This window comes from Rhincodon typus, chromosome 15 (assembly GCF_021869965.1).
Source record: "Rhincodon typus isolate 14 chromosome 15, sRhiTyp1.1, whole genome shotgun sequence".
Classification (NCBI taxonomy): Eukaryota; Metazoa; Chordata; class Chondrichthyes; order Orectolobiformes; family Rhincodontidae; genus Rhincodon; species Rhincodon typus.
Genome location: NC_063346.1, coordinates 30117644 through 30134419, shown reverse-complemented (window position 1 = coordinate 30134419; position 16776 = coordinate 30117644). Strand labels below are relative to the sequence as shown.

Genomic DNA, 16776 nt, shown 5'->3' with positions numbered 1-16776 from the left:
CCCACCTACACTCACCTTTACTGGCCCCATCCCCGCCTCTTCGACCTGTTTGTTTCCTCTCCTCAATCCATCTTCTATCGGCCTTCCACTCTCTCCCTATTTATTTCAGAACCCCCTTCCCCTCCCCCTTTTCTGATGAAGGTTCTAGGCCCGAAACATCAGCCTCTCCGCTCCTATGATGCTGCTTGGCCTGCTGTGTTAATCCAGCCCTGCACCTTGTTGTCTAGGAATAACCTCGGTTTGGTTATGATTGCATTAAAAAATATTTTCAAGGGTCCACACATCCCCAACACCCATGTAATTATAGATGTATTTCTTTTCAGTGAAAGTTCCTACACACTTGACAATAATGGACCTTGAGCTTGATATCAATCACCCCTAATTTATGTTTTTATTATCACAAGACACACGCACGTGAAAAAGCATTTTAGTTGTCCATGAAACTAATTCTTGATTATAATCAATGGAACGCAAGTACAGTCAATGCAGAACTGAAATGGAAGACTTTGTGTTGAGGTATAATTATTAATATTTATAATCGCTGTTTTTAGGGATCAGTAGTGTCTAAGAAGCTGTGCGAGTTAGACCATGACATTTCTGAAACGAAGAAAGACTGTTAAAGGCACTGAAGAACATCCAATACAACAGGAGGATGAGCAGCCTGAAACAAAGCCAAAAACTGGTAGGCTTTCTACATGTGGATGGAAAAGGTTACAGTTTTTTTTTAAACGACTAAAACCATATTTTAGAAACTGTCTTTTTGTTAAAGAGAAGAGATAATGAGCCCTGGAGTGTGTTGTAGAATAGAGAGACCTAGGGGTACAGGTAACTTTTATTGAAAGTTACATCACAGGTAGAGAGTGGTTAAGAAGGTACTTGGGATGTTTGCCTTCATTGCTCAGATCATTGAGTATAAGAATTGGGATAGTTGTACAGGACATTAGTTAGGCCATTTTTGGATTGCTATGTACATTTCTGGTCACCCTGCCATAGGAAGGGTATAAGTAAATTGGAGAGGATGCAGAAAAGATTTGAGGTTGTTACTGGGACTGGAGGGTTTGAGTTATAGGGACCAGACCAAACCCCTTCAAAATATATTAAAAGGATAGCCTAGACCCTGACTTTTTCTTTTTTTAAAGGTAAGTGTAAGGCATTGCATTCTAGCTGCAATTCAATTGGTCAAACTAATCCAACTTTAAGCAAATCACACTTCATTTTAAAGGTAGTGTAAAAATACAGACAAAATTAAACGATAAAAGAATTGGCTAAATTGTGACTGTCGAAATGCTTAACAAAATAATATATTAACTATTACTAGTTAACTGTTACAATATAGTAACATCCTATAAAGATACCATTGGCAAAGGCAAAATCAGTAAAATAGTTTGTCTCATGTGCAATTCTAGCAGTAGGAAGAGAACCCCAACTTTTAGCTGTGACAGAGAGAGGAATGAAAGCTTCCACATCCTGCTTCAGGACCCTGGCAACTGCTGAAAGCTAAAACTAAAAATCCTGGTTCTGTGGGAACCTGACGCCACCCATTCAGGTTGCTTCTATTCCAGCATTTAAAAATAAACCTGAGGCATCACAAGCTGTTTATTGGCTATGAGCAGACTGCTGGATATTTCTGTCTCAACCTTTCTTCATTTGAAAAAAACAGGACAAAATACAACTCTTAAAACCATACAAAGAACAAAGAAAATTACAGCACAGGAACAGGCCCTTCAGCCCTCCAAGCCTGCGCCGATCTAGATCCTCTATCTAAACCTGTCGCCTATTTTTCAAGGACCAGTATCCCTCTGCTCCCTGCCCATTTGTGTATCTATCTTAAATGATGCTCTTGTGCCTGCCTCTGCCACCTCCGCTGGCAACGCGTTCCAGGCACACACCACCCTCTGCGTAAAGAACGTTCCACGCATATCTCCCTTAAACTTTTCCCCTCTCACCTTGAAATCGTGACCCCTGGTAATTGAGTCCCCCACTCTGGGAAAAAGCTTCTTGCTATCCACCCTGTCTATACATCTCATGATTTTGTAGACCTCAATCAGGTCCCCCCTCAACCTCCGTCTTTCTAATGTAAATAATCCTAATCTACTCAACCTCTCTTCATAGCTAGCGTCCTCCATACCAGGCAACATCCTGGTGAACCTCCTCTGCACCCTCTCCAAAGCATCCACATCCTTTTGGTAATGTGGCAACCAGAACTGTACGCAGTATTCCAAATGTGGTTGAACCAAAGTCCTATACAACTGTAACATGACCTGCCAACTCTTGTACTCAATACCCCATCCGATGAATGAAAGCATGCCGTTTGCCTTCTTGACCACTCTATCGACCAGCGTTGCCACCTTCAGGGTACAATGGACCTGAACACCCAGATCTCTCTGTGCATCAATTTTCCCCAGGGCTATTCCATTTACCGTATAGTTCGCTCTTGAATTGGATCTTCCAAAATGCATCACCTCGCATTTGCCTGGATTGAACTCCATCTGCCATTTCTCCGCCCAACTCTCCAATCTATCTATGTTCTGCTGCATTCTCCGACAGTCACCTTCAGTATCTGCTACTCCACCAATCTTAGTGTCATCTGCAAACTTGCTAATCAGACCATCTATACCTTCCTCCGGATCATTTATGTATATCGCAAACAACAGTGGTCCCAACACAGATCCCTGTGGAACATCACTGGTCACAGTTCTCCATTTGGAGAAACTCCCTTCCACTACAACTCTCTGTCTCCTGTTGCCCAGCTAGCTAGTACACCCTGGACCCCATGCGGCTTCACTTTCTCCATCAGCCTACCATGGGGAACCTGATAAATGCCTTACTGAAGTCCATGTATATGACATCTACAGCCCTTCCCTCATCTATCAACTTTGTCACTTCCTCAAAGAATTCTATCAAGTTGGTAAGACGTGACCTTCCCTGCACAAAACCATGCTGTCTATCACTAATAAGCCCATTTTCTTCCAAATGTAAATAGATCTTATCCCTCAGTATCTTCTCCAGCAGCTTCCCCACCACTGACGTCAGGTTCACCGGTCTATAATTACCTGGATTATCCTTGCTACCCTTCTTAAACAAGGGGACAACATTAGCAATTCTCCATTCCTCCGGGACCTCACCCATGCGCAAGGATGCTGCAAAGATCTCTGTTAAGGCCCCAGCTATTTCCTCTCTTACTTCCCTCAGTAACCTGGGATAGATCCCATCTGGACCTGGGGACTGGTCCACCTTAATGCCTTTTAGAATACCCAACACTTCCCCTCTCCTGATGCTGACTTGAGCTAGAGTAATCAAACATCTATCCCTAACCTCAACATCCGTCATGTCCCTTCCTCAGTGAATACTGACGCAAAGTACTCATTAAGAATCTCACTCCTTTTCTCTGACACCTCGCATAACTTCCCTCCTTTGTCCTTGAGTGGGCCAACCCTTTCTCTAGTTACCCTCTTGCTCCTTATGTATGAATAAAAGGCTTTGGGATTTTCCTTAACCCTGTTTGCTAAAGATATTTCATGGCTCCTTTTAGCCCTCTTAATTCCTCATTTCAGATTGGTCCTACTTTCCCGATATTCTTCCAAAGTTTCGTCTGTTTTCAGTTGCCTAGACCTTATGTATGCTTCCTTTTTCCTCTTTGCTTGTCTCACAATTTCACCTGTCATCCATGGTTCCCTAATCTTGCCCTTTCTATCCCTCATTTTCACAGGGACATGTCTGTCCTGCACTCTAATCAACCTCTCTTTAAAAGCCTCCCACATATCAAATGTGGATTTACCCTCAAACAGCTGCTCCCAATCCACATTCCCCAGCTCCTGCCGAATTTTGCTGTAGTTGGCCTTCCCCCAATTTAGCACTCTTCCTTTAGGACCACTCTCGTCTTTGTCCGTCAGTATTCTGAAACTTACGGAATTGTGATCACTATTCCCAAAGTAATCCCCGACTGAAACTTCACCCACCTGGCCGGGCTCATTCCCCAACACCAGGTCCAGTATGGCCCCTTTCCGAGTTGGACTGTTTACATACTGCTCTAGAAAACCCTCCTGGATGCTCCATACAAATTCTGCTCCATCTAAACCCCTAACATTAAGTGAATCCCAGTCAATGTTGGGAAAATTAAAATCTCCCATCACCACCCTGTTGCTCCTACATCTTTCCATAATCTGTCTACATATTTGTGCCTCTATCTCACGCTCACTTTTTGGGAGGCCTCTAGTACAGCCCCAACATTGTTACCGCACCCTTCCTATTTCTGAGCTCTGCCCATATTGCCTCACTGCTCGAGTTCTCCATTGTGCCCTCCTTCAGCACAGCTGTGATATCCTCTGACCAGTAATGCAACTCCACCCCTTTTACCTCCCTGTCTATCCCGTCTGAAGCATCTATATCCTGAGATATTTAGTTGCCAATCTTGCCCTTCCCTCAACCAAGTCCCAATGTCCCAAAAATCTGAACCCCTCCCTCCTGCACCATCTCTCAAGCCACTCATTTATCCTGCCTATTCTTTCATTTCTACTCTGACTAGCACGTGGCACTGGTAGCAATCCTGAGATTACTACCTCTGAGGTCCTACTTTTTAATTTGACTTCTAACTCCCTAAATTCTGCTTGTAGGACCTCATCCCGTTTTTTACCTATATCATTGGTGCCTAAAAGCACCACGACAGCTGGCTGTTCACCCTCCCCCTTCAGAATGTCCTGCAGTCGATCTGAGACATCCCTGACCTGTGCACCTGGGAGGCAACATACCATTCGGGAGTCTCATTTTCGACCACAGAACCGCCTATCTACTCCCCTTACAATCGAATCCCCTATGACTATCGCCCTTCCACTCTTTTTTCCGCCCTTCTGTACAGCAGAGCCAGCCACGGTGCCATGAACCTGGCTACTGTTGCCTCCCCCTGGTGAGCCATCTCCCCCAACAGTATACCTGTTTTGGAGGGAGATGACTACAGGAGACGCCTGCACTGCCTTCCTGCTTTTTTCTGCCTTATCAGCAATCCTAATCTGCGGTGTGACCAATTTGCTGAACGTGCTATCCACAACTTCCTCAGCATCGCGGATGCTCCAACGTGAGTCCATCCGCAGCTCCAGAGCTGTCATGCGGTCTAACAAGAGCTGCAGCTGGACACAGTTCCTGCACGTGTAGGAGTCAGGGACATCAGCCACGTCCCTGAGCTCCCATATTGAGCAAGAGGAGCATAACATGGATCTGGGATCTCCTGCTATTTTTACTTTTAAGCTTAACTTAGTCCTACTATAAAATCAAATACTAGATAAATGAAATGAAAAAAATTTGAACCAAATCACTCTACTTATCTGCACACGATAAAAAAAAAGAAAAAGAAAACACTTACCTTATCAACTCAGCAGAGTCTTTTTTTTTGGTCAGAGGAGGAGGTGGGTGGGAGACACTACATGTGTAGTGTCTCGGGTTTAGCCACTGCCCGAATATATCAGTTCACTCGTTCCGAGAGCGCAATTTGACCGCTCCCACTCAGCTCCGCTGCCGAAATGAAGAACTTACCTTCCAGCAGGCCCCTGGTCCTTGCTCTCAGTGCTCCCGCTCCAGCTTCTGCTGCTGCAAAAAATGGAGCCATCCATAGTATTGTCACACTGGATAAACCGGGACTTTTTTCATTGGAGTGTCGGAGGTTGAAAGGGTTACCTTGTAGAGATTTATAAAGTCATGAGGAGCATAGATAAGGTGAATAGCAAAGATCTTTTCCCTCGGGTTGGGACTTCAAAACCAGATGTCAAAATTTTAAGGTGAGAGGAGAAAGATTTAAAAGGAATGTGAGGGGCAACTTTTTCACAGAGTGGGTCGTTCTTATGTGGAATGAACTGCCAGAGGAAGTGGTAAATGCAGGTACAGTTACAACACTTAAAAGACATTTGGACAAGTACATGAATACATAAGGTTTAGAGGGATAAGGGCCAAATGCAGGCAAATGGGAATAGTTTAGTTTGGGAAACTTAGTTGGCTTGAATGAATTGAATGGTCTGTTGCCATGCAGTATGATTCTATGACACGTTGAGAAGACTAATCAATCGCCATCTTGGTTATAATTATTGACCCCACAAGATCTTGTAGTAGCATACTTCTCCAGCTCTCTAATACATTGGTAGAAGGAAAGGTTGAAAAGAGAATGGAATTCGTAAATGTGCTCAGCGGTCACTATTGAAGTAATATTTGTATGTAATTTTTTTACTCATTCATGGGATGAGGGCGTCGCTGGCCAGGCAGCATTTATTGCCCAGAGGGCAGTAAAGAGTCAACCGCATCGCTGTGGGTCTGGAGTCACATGTAGGCCAGACCAGGTAAGGATGGCGGTTTCCTTCCCTAAAGGATATTAGTGAACCAGATGGGTTTTTCCTGACAATCGATAATGGATTCATGGTCATCATTAGATTTTTAATTCCAGATATTTATTGAATTCAAGTTCCACTATCTGCAGTAGAGGGATTCAAACCCAGGTCCCCAGAACATTATCTGGGTCTCTGGATTAACAGTCTAGTGATCATACCACTAGGCCATCGCCTCCCTGATCTACAAGAGAAAAGATATTACTAGATATGTTTAGGAATAATGAAATATGTCAGATGATTTCAATATGGCTGAGATCGTTGGGAGCAATGATGGTAAATAACATGATTAGGTATAAATGTGGGAATAAAAATAGAATAAGTTATTGACAAGATTGGGCAGTTTTTCAATAAAAATGAGCTAGTGGAGTTGAAGTAAAGCGAGAAAATGCCATTATAATGTAGATTTTTTTTAAAGTGGGATATAAAAAGAGAGACTATTTTAAATTTCAGAATGGCTTTAATTGGGAATGTATTAATAAAAAAATTGAAGAAGCAACATTCCATTGAAGCTGTACATCTGAAAACTAAACAAAATGCTGGAAACATTCAGAAAATTAACTTTTCTGGTTGATGTTCTTTCACAAAAAAGCCTGGGTTCTGAAATACTATGATAATAGAATCATACAGTATAGAAGAGGCTGTTTGGCCCATCAAGTCTATACTGCCAAAAATGTACTATTACCTACACTAGTCCCACTTTTCCATGCTGTGCTGATAGCCTTGAATGTTATGACACTTCAAGTGTTCATCCAAGTTAAGATTGTGAGGTTTCCCACTTCAACTACCCTCTCAGGTGGTGCATTCCAGACCCGCACCACCCTCCGAGTGAAAAAGCATTTTTCTCAAATCCCCTCTAAACCTCTCAGTTTAAATTTATGCCCCGTTGTTATTCATTCTTTGACTTAAGGGGAACAGCTGCTTTCAATTCACACTATCCATGCCCCTTATTACCTTATATATCTCTATCAGGACTGCCCTCAACCTTCTCTGCTCCAAAGAAGATAACCTGAGCTTATCCAGCCTCTTTTCATAGCTGAAATGCTCCATCCCAGGCAGTATCCTGGTGAATCTCCTTTGCACCCCCTCCAGTACAATCACAACTCACCTATAGTGTGGTGACCAGAACTGCACACAGCACTTCAGCTGTGGCCTAACAGAAGTTCTTTACAGCTCCAACATGGCCTCCTTGCTCTTGTAATCTTGATAAGACATTAAGATATAGGAGCAGAAGTTAGACCATTCAGCCCATTGAGTCTGCTTTGCAATTCAATCATGGCTGATAAGTTTCTCAACCCCATTCTCCTGCCTTCTCCCTGTAACCGTTGATCTCCTTAACAATCAATAATCTATCTAGCTCTGTCTTAAATATACTCAATGATCTGGCCTCCACAGCTTTCTGTGGCAATGAATTCCATAGATGCACCACTCTGATACTATCAAAATTGGCTTTTCCCCAATTTAAAACTTTAACTTATGGACCAGGCTTGTCGTTTTTCTATAACTATTTTTAAAACTATTAGAATTATAGTCACTGGTCCCAAAGTGCTCCCACGCTAACACCTCAGTCCTGCCTTCTTTCCCAAGAAGAGATAGAGTTTTGCCCCTTCCTCAGTAGGGTCACATACATATTGATAAAGAAAATTTGTTTGAATACACTTATCAAATTCCTCCTCATCCAAGCTCTTAACGTTATGGAAGCCCCAGTCCATGTTTGGAAAGTTAAAATCCCCTACTGTTATAACCTTATTATTCTTATGGATATCTGCAATCTCCCTACATATTTGCTCCTCAATTTCTTGCAGACTGTTGGGGGTCCTTTAGTACAATCCCATCAAAGTGATCACCTCCTTCATATCTCTCAGTTCCACCCATATAGCTTCACTTGACAATCCCTCACGAATAACCTAAGTTCTTCCGTGATGTTTTCCCTGAACACCAATACATCACTCCCCCTCCTCTCTTGCCTCCCCTTCTCTGCTTCCTATAGCATCTGTACCCCACAACATTGAGCTGTCAGTTCTGTTCCTCCACCATGTTTCTGCAATAGCTATGAAATCCCAGTCCCATGTTCCAATCCGTGCCCTGAGTTTATCTGACTTATCTGTCAGGCATTGCAATAAATGCAGTTTAATTCATCAGTCTTCCCTTGTCCTCTGCCATGCTTTTGCCTACCTTATCTAATTAACTTGCTCTCTTTAACTTCTGAACCAGCCTTAACCTTATCTTGTCCCATTACTACTTAGGGTTCCACCCTCTTTAGACTAGTTTAAATCTTCCTGAGTAGCTCGACCAAATCTCCCCATCAGGATATTGGCCCCTCTCTTGTACAAGTCACTTCTGCCCGAGAAAAGAGCCCGATGATCCAAAAATCTGAATTCCTGACCCCTACACTAGCTCCTCACTATGCATTCATCTGCCTTATCCTCTTAGTCCCAATCTTTCTAGCACATGGCACAAAGAGTAATCCAGAGATTACTGCACTTGAGGTTCTGCTTTTTAACGTCCAGCCTATCCCCCTAAATTTACTCTGTAGGACCTGATCCCTTTTTCAACCTATGGCGTTGGCACCAATGTGTACAACGACCTCCAGCTGCTCACGCTCCCCATGGAGAATTGGCTGCAACCACTCCATGGTGTCCTTGACCCTGGCACTAGGGAGGCAACACACCATCCTGGAATCTCGCTTATGGCCGCAGCAACGCCTATCTGTGCACCGACTAGAAAGGCCCCTATCACAATTACTCGCTCGAACTTTGCCGTACCCTGTTTTACAACAGAGCCAGTCATGACGCCAAAGATCTGGCTGCTGCTGCTATTTTCCCTTGAGCTGGTATCCCTGCCCCCAACTGTATTCAAAATGGTATATCTGTTTGAGAGGGCGATAGCCACAGGAGACTCCTGCACTACCTGCCTACCTCTCCTGGCAGTCACTCATCTACCTGATACGTTTCAATCAAATCGCTGTTGCTAAATTCCAACAAATACAGGACCAATGTGTCCAGCCTTTCCCTACGAGATAAGCCTTCTATCCCAAGTATTAGTCGAGTGAACCTTCTCTGAATTTTTTCTATTGTGGTTATGTCCCTTAAATACATAAATAAGGAGAGAGAAGCAGAACACAGTGTGTCTCTCCCTGTGAAACCGTAGCAAAATTATATTATGTTCCATTTTATATTTTGTATTCCATTTATATTTTTAGATGTCATCTCCCTCACTATAAATGACAACATGTCATTTGCGTTCTTAATCCCTTGTTGTAAATGCCTGTTAACTTTTAGTGATTCATGTTATCAGGACACCTAGATCTTTTTGTGCCTCAGAGTTCTGAGGTATTTCTTCATTCAAATAACGTGCTGCTTTTGTATTCTTCCTAAGTGGACAAGTTCACATTTACCCACATTCTATGCATTTGCCAATTTTTTTTTGCCCAATCACTTAATCTTAAGAAAAAGGCAGAAAATTGGCATGAGCTATTAGAACTAGTGCTGACATAATGGGCAAATGGCCTCCTGCGCCCATGACATTTCTGTGGCTTAATTCTTCCCTTTTCAGATTCTATGTCCTCTTCCCAACTACCTTGATTGCATCAGCAAATTTATATCCCTTGCATTTAGATCCTTCATCCTAGTCAACCTGAAAATTCTTTCAATACTTCCCATTGCCTTGGTAAGAAAAGGAGATATTCCTGGTCAGCCATGTGATGGCAGGCAAGTTGGGGCTTCTCCCATGACTATTCGCAGCTCAAGATTACAACATGCACGTAAGAGTGATGTTGTCATAGTAACTTAGACAGACTTCATCAGTGATTTGTAACACCACCGCCGCAAAGCATATGTGGGCAGGTGCATTTCACTGAGAAGGCTGTGAGAAGGTTGTTCATCATTCATGGTTCATATGTGATGAGTGATAACTAAAAGGAAAACATTCAGGATTCTATTAAAAGTGCATGTCTGTTTCAGAGCTGGACACAGATCAGTATTATATTAGCTTTGTCTCCCTTTTATAAAGGTAACCTAAGTAATTACAGGTAATTGGTTTGAAATCTGTGCTTGGGGAAGAATTTGACAATCTTTATTTAGAGACTAAGTTAATAAACAAGAAGAGAAAACAATTAGAAATGCCAATGCATATTTCAGTAAGAAAATATAAGCCTGATAGTAACTCGAGGCTGTAAAGGTTTATAGAGGTCTGTCGGACAGAATCTATGGGATTCTCAAATTGGAGCGAATTTAAACACCAGTTTAATTGCTTTTCTGTGAAAGGAAATAAGTGAACAATTGGATCCTTGATATTATAAACAAAGCTAATATTGGAGTAATTGAGGTGACTAGCAGCCATGCATCTAAGATGCATGCAACTAAATAAATATGAGGGAGGAAAGAATGAAAGAGTATGCTGATATGGTTACATGACATTGGTTATGGAGCATAAAAACTGGCATTGTCTTGTGAGTTGAATGCCCTGATTCTGTGCTATAAATTCTATGTCAGTGTATGTGTATCTGTATATTTGTACCTTCATACACTGACCTTGTGTGTGTAGAGGATTGTACACACGCAGATTCAATTTGCTCTGTGTCCTTTACCTCCCAATTTATCCACAAAGTTGAGCTCCTTTCCAAACCATTTGCTACTTTGTCTGTATTCAATGATATATTTTGACTGAAACTAATATGTCTGTGTACTAGACTGTTACCAGTGCACTACAAAGTTTGGTTTTCATTATATTCCAGATACTTACTCTCCGTTTGCCAGATAGCTTTCCATGTCTTTATTCCCTCTGTAATCACCAAGCACCACTTCTTTCTTTCTCTTATTGCTTCCTCAAATACCATATTTAAATTGCAGTGCTGCTGCCTAGGTTTGACTGTGTTAATTGATTCAGCTTAATGAAGTTCCATCATTGGAGCTGCTACTAGCAAACTTGCTATTCCTTCACGTTACTGATATACAGAACATCCAGCTGTTCATACAGGCCAACATTACACTGTCAGTTTTCTGGACTGTGACAATCTTTTTCTGACGTGGTGAAAGATCCACAGTTAGAACAAAGCTGCAGTCAACTGTTAGACAGATGTGTATGTATTCTTGTTCATTGTTGCTGCTGAAATTCATTGTTGGCTGCAGGGAAAATTGGGAATTATTTTACGTAAAAGTAATGTTACAATATAAATGCCGAAGATACCTGAGGATGCTATTATCACTTGCTTCTCCCAACAATTTTACTGAGTTGCATATGACATTTAAAATATGATCTGATCTTGCCTTCTATTTCTTTGATTGTGTTTATACTTTCTCCAATAGCTAGACTTTGAGCAAATAATTGATGTAGTTATGACTGTTTGGCCTTCAATTAATGTAACATCCCATTATAAATAGGATCGGTTTAGTTTTAAGGTTCCCAGTCCTATCTATTCTTGGAACAATGCAAAAAATACACTGAAATAAGTGTTTCAACAATTGGGTTTCTTAAGAATTTTTAGTAATCAAGTGTGTAATTCCATAGGTCCAGTGGTATTGAAGAATATAACTTTCGTGGTTGGTGGATTTATGGCAATTTTCTTAGGACTTCTAACCTCAGTTTATGTTGCAACTTTGCACGAGAATGATCTGTGGTTTTCTTCAATCCAGGTAAGAGGCTGAAATCAGTTAATAATGTAAAGTTAAGAATGAACAAAATGGTATTGAGGATGGTCATTCTTTTATTTTTAAAGGCAGTTGTTTTGATTTTGAATTTTCTTCTCCTAGATTGTAATTTGGCTTAATTTTTTGCATTGAATGTTTTACATACTGGGAATCTTGTCTGTTAATAACGTGTATACTTGTAAGTGAAATGTTATATTGAGCTTGAATCATTGCAGATTGATCTATAACATGCCAAATATGGACCGATCCAGCCTTTATAGTCAGCATGGATTTGTGAGGGGTAGATCATGCCTCACAAACCTTATTCAATTCTCTGGAGAGGTGACCAAACACGTGGATGAAGGTGGAGCAGTGGATGTGATATACATGGATTTAAGTAAGGCGTTTGATAAGGTTCCCCATGGTAGGCTCATGCAGAAGGTAAGGAGGCATGGGATAGGGGGATATGTGGCAGATTGGATTCAGAATTGGCTGACCCTTAGAAGACAAAGGGTGGTAGTGGACGGAAAATATTCAACATGGTGCTCAGTTACAAGTGGTGTACCACAAGGATCTGTTCTGGGTCCTCTTCTATTTGTGATTTTTGTAAATGATTTGGATGAAGGAATGGAAGGGTGGATTAGCAAGTTTGTGGATGATACGAAGGTGAGTCACGTTGTGGACAGTGTGGAGGGCTGTTCTAGGTTACAAAGTGACATTGATAGGATGCAGAGCTGGGCTGAGAAGTGGCAGATGGAGTTTAACCCTGAAAAGTGTGAGGTGATTCATTTTGGAAGGACAAACTTGAAAGCAGAATTAGGGGTTAACGGAAAGATTCTTGGCAGTGTGGAGGAGCAGAGAGATCTTGGGGTTCATGTTCACAGTTCCCCGAAAGCTGCCACCCAGGTGGATAGAGTTGTTAAGAAGGCGTATGGTGTGTTAGCTTTCATTAATAGAGGGATCAAGTTCAAGAGCCGTGAAGTTATGCTGCAGCTATACAAAAGCCTGGTGCGGCTACATCTGGAATATTGTGTCCAGTTCTGGTCACCTCATTACAGGAAAGATGTGGAAGCGTTAGAAAAGGTGCAGAGGAGATTTACCAGGATGTTGCCTGGAATGGAGGGAAGGTCTTACGAGGAAAGGTTGAGAGAGCTAGGGCTTTTCTCTTTAGAACGACGAAGGATGAGAGGTGACCTGATAGAGGTGTACAAAATGATCAGAGGTATAGATAGAGTAGACAGCCAGAGACTTTTTCCTAGGGTGGAGGTAGCTTTTACGATGGGACATAGTTTTAAAGTGAAAGGAGGTACATATCGGGGAGACGTCAGAGATAGGTTCTTTACTCAGAGAGTGATCAGGGTGTGGAATGCATTGCCGGAGAGGGTAGTGGAGTCGGCCTCATTAGGGGCATTTAAGCGGCTATTAGGTAGGCATATGGATGATAGTATAATGTAGCGGTGGAGGTTAGATAGACCTTAGGTTTCGGGTAAAAGTTCAGCACAACGTCGTGGGCTGAAGGGCCTGTACTGTGCTGTACTGTTCTATGTTCTATGTTAATATTGATATAGGCTAACTAGGTGATTCTACGCAGGGGATTAAAAACATGTAGGCAGCCTTTTTGTTTATTTTCTATGTTTTGTTTTTCAAAAATTATTTTTAGTAGTTCTCCTTGCTTTAAATTTTTTATTTTACTCTTCTGCAGCTAAAACTCGGTCAAACTGAAGCACCCTTCTCTGCCTATGTTAATTGTGTTTAATTGTAAATGGGTGGTTGGCAAGAAATGGGAATTCATTTGAGTGATACAGATCAAAATTCTAGTTGGCTCAAGAGGTGTAATTGTTCATGTTAATGGGTATTAAAAGATTGGCCATAGTTCCACACTTTATTAACTGGCTTTCTGGAATAGAACATGTAAGTCTAAAGATGAAGATTAGAAGTTGAGTAAAGAAACCAGACAGAAACTCTATTTCAGTTGGCGATTGCTAAAATTGACAGAACACAAGTGTAAATAATCAGGGTAAGATTACCTTTCAGTGTTCTCAGTTTGAACCACGCAACCAATAGAAGAAATAAGTGGCTCAGTGAAGATGGGCTATGTCCCTTCCAAGAAGAAAACAAGATACCGCCTTGGCAAATTTACTTGTTATCAAAAGTAAAGTATCTTTTGAGCTGGATGATCATCAATTGGTTAATGGTAAATGTTGCTGTTTTCGGATGAAATATATAAGAAAGATGACCTTTAAATGCCTATAAGGCATAGATAGCCTTTGAAGAACATGGGGAAGACAGATGGTCATTCCAAGGAGGAAAGTATTATGGATTTAAACAGATTCTGTAAAATATTAAAGAAGTTCAATTTGGAGATCCCCGGATTAGTACTACTGTTAAAATTGATGGATTCTGCTGAGGTATCTCGTAGGCTCCTGAATCAAACTGGTGTTTGATTTTCTGAAAGGAAAACCTTGTTGGCTCAGATATCTACTGCCTTGAAAAAGTTCCTGTTGAAGTAATCATTCATTACAGTTTTTTTGAAACAAATGGGATGGTTCAACAAGTAGAAAATTCGATAATGGCTAGCTGCTGGATGCAGGACTCACTGCAATGGGATGATTAAAAAGAAAGACAGTATGAGGAACAATGAACCTCAGCAAATTTGGCTACTCTCGCAGAATACAAAATGAGCAATAATAGGCAAATGAAGCCCTGGAATACCCAATGAACAGTTAATAGATGCTTCAGGTATGGCTCAAAGCATGATTATGTGCTGAACTGCCTGAAGTAGAGAGGCAAAGTTCTTGAAGTAACACAACACGAGTTTCAAAGGCACCAGCAGCTTTATTTCTCTGTTTACATGAGTCTTGGCTCCTTTAACTGTGTGGTGCTGGACAGGGCTTGTTCTTCAACTGTATGTGGACAGTTCTGTCAAAATGTTGCTTTAACTTATTAAGTAGTGACCATAAGCACAAAGTTAAAAGCTATAGAAAGACTACTTGTTTTAGATTTGATGATGACAATATTCTGTCTCCTATTGATTTAACCTACTCTTTTCTTTCCAAAAAAAACGCAGATAAAATTTAGCATGGCACATGATAATGCAATTATTTTCAGTAGTCAGTGGATCTGCAGTTTACCCAGTCAGACCATTATTGCATTCCCTTAAGGGAATCTGATGTTACAAATCAGAATAATAGACCAAGTATTAATGGCATTATGTGACGGCCTTCAGAGAAGAAAGAAAACAATTTTTTCTTCAAGTTGCATTGACAATTTACTTACCCTGATTGTCAAAGGTTTCTTCATTTTCTTTGCCACTGATCATAAATAGGTCTATAATTCCCTGGATATGTTCTGTTCTCCCCTTAAATTACATTAGCTATCCACCAGATCTGCGGCTGTTCACGTTTTTCGAACAAATTATTCAATATATGTACTAATTCCTCTGTTTATTTCTTCCCTGAATTCTTTTAAAATATGCAATGCAATCCATCTGGACCTTGGAGTTACTTCTTCTGAGTTACATAGTTTATTCAATACATTCACTTGTGTCTAAAATACATTTGTTTAATTGCTCTTTTCATAAATGGTGAAGCAAAATAATTATTAAATATTCCCTGTCTGTTTGGTGTTACCTCTGAGATTATACTTTCTATCCCTTGATAGTCCTAATCCCACTCTTCCTATTTTGACGTGTTTATAACATATTATCGCTAGTATTTTGTTTTGTCTTCCTCAGTGCTTTAACCTTTGCCATTCTAATTTGTTTTCTTTAATACTCTCGTTCTCTTCGAGGACCATATTCTTCTTACATTTTGAGCACTGTATTAAAAGCTTTCCACTGTTCTGCATTGTTTTTTGTTAATATGACTGCTCATTTTATTTTCCCAAGTTCTATTCTCAACCCCTCAATATCAGTTTAATAACAGAAAAATCAAAGAGACAGTTGATTGAAATTCTGCAAAGTCTTTTAGCTGATCACCAATCTGCAGTTGACAGTTGCCCTGATATAGGCAGTTCATGTAAAGAATTTACTCAGGATGGTTTGAGGGTATGAGTGGAACATAAATTGGCATATCTGCTGTGGTGCGGAGAAGAGCAGCAAAGATGGCCGCCAGGTAACTGCACAGCTGGCGGTGATGACATCCCTGTAGCCAGAGGGCTCTGCCACACCACTGTGGTGTTTTTGACCCCCTCACCCTTACTCACTCACACCAAGGTTAATGATCTACCATTCTCATTGTTGCTTCTAGCATCTTTCTTCATTCATTGTGTCTAACGCCAGCATCCCCAGACCATTAATCTTGCAAGCTTTCTGCACTGCATATTCACTCACATACGACATCTCACCACCCTCCCCTCACCTGCTGTAGCACCAGCAGTTCTGCCAGCCACCTTCATCTCAATAAATCCATCTCTTTGTCTCATTCCAAGAGAAATGAGGAGAATTTCCTTGCCCAACAGGAAAGGACTGTGACTGATCACGTGGTGATACCAAGAATCTTCGTGTCCTTTCATCCAAATAAGATTCATTGTCAAATTCTGTGTTGCCATTCCATTACCATCACCCTGAGCATGTTAAGAATACATTCAACCTTCTATGCCCATTCCACAATTCATTATGTCTCTCACCTCCTGCAGGCACCAGTGGCATCTGCATAGTCACCACCATCAAAAGACTAACCCTTCAGGATACCATTTCCTCCTCCATGTCTGAGGAAGAAGCCATAGATCCCTCAGAAGTAACACCAGTAAGGCTGTCTCATGCATCCTTCATCAGCTCAGATACT

General features: G+C 41.3%; 1 protein-coding gene across 1 annotated transcript in view; it reads left to right on the top strand.

Moving 5' to 3' along the window:
- The first annotated feature begins 554 nt into the window (after positions 1 to 554).
- The window catches only part of dpy19l3 (dpy-19 like C-mannosyltransferase 3), a 66852-nt gene continuing 50630 nt past the window's right edge, over positions 555 to 16776 (top strand). Inside the window, exons 1-2 of the mRNA XM_048605980.1 lie at positions 555 to 682; positions 11874 to 11998. Of these exons, the coding sequence (XP_048461937.1) occupies positions 589 to 682; positions 11874 to 11998 (219 nt within the window). The 5' untranslated portion in view covers positions 555 to 588. The remainder of the gene's footprint in view (positions 683 to 11873; positions 11999 to 16776) is intronic.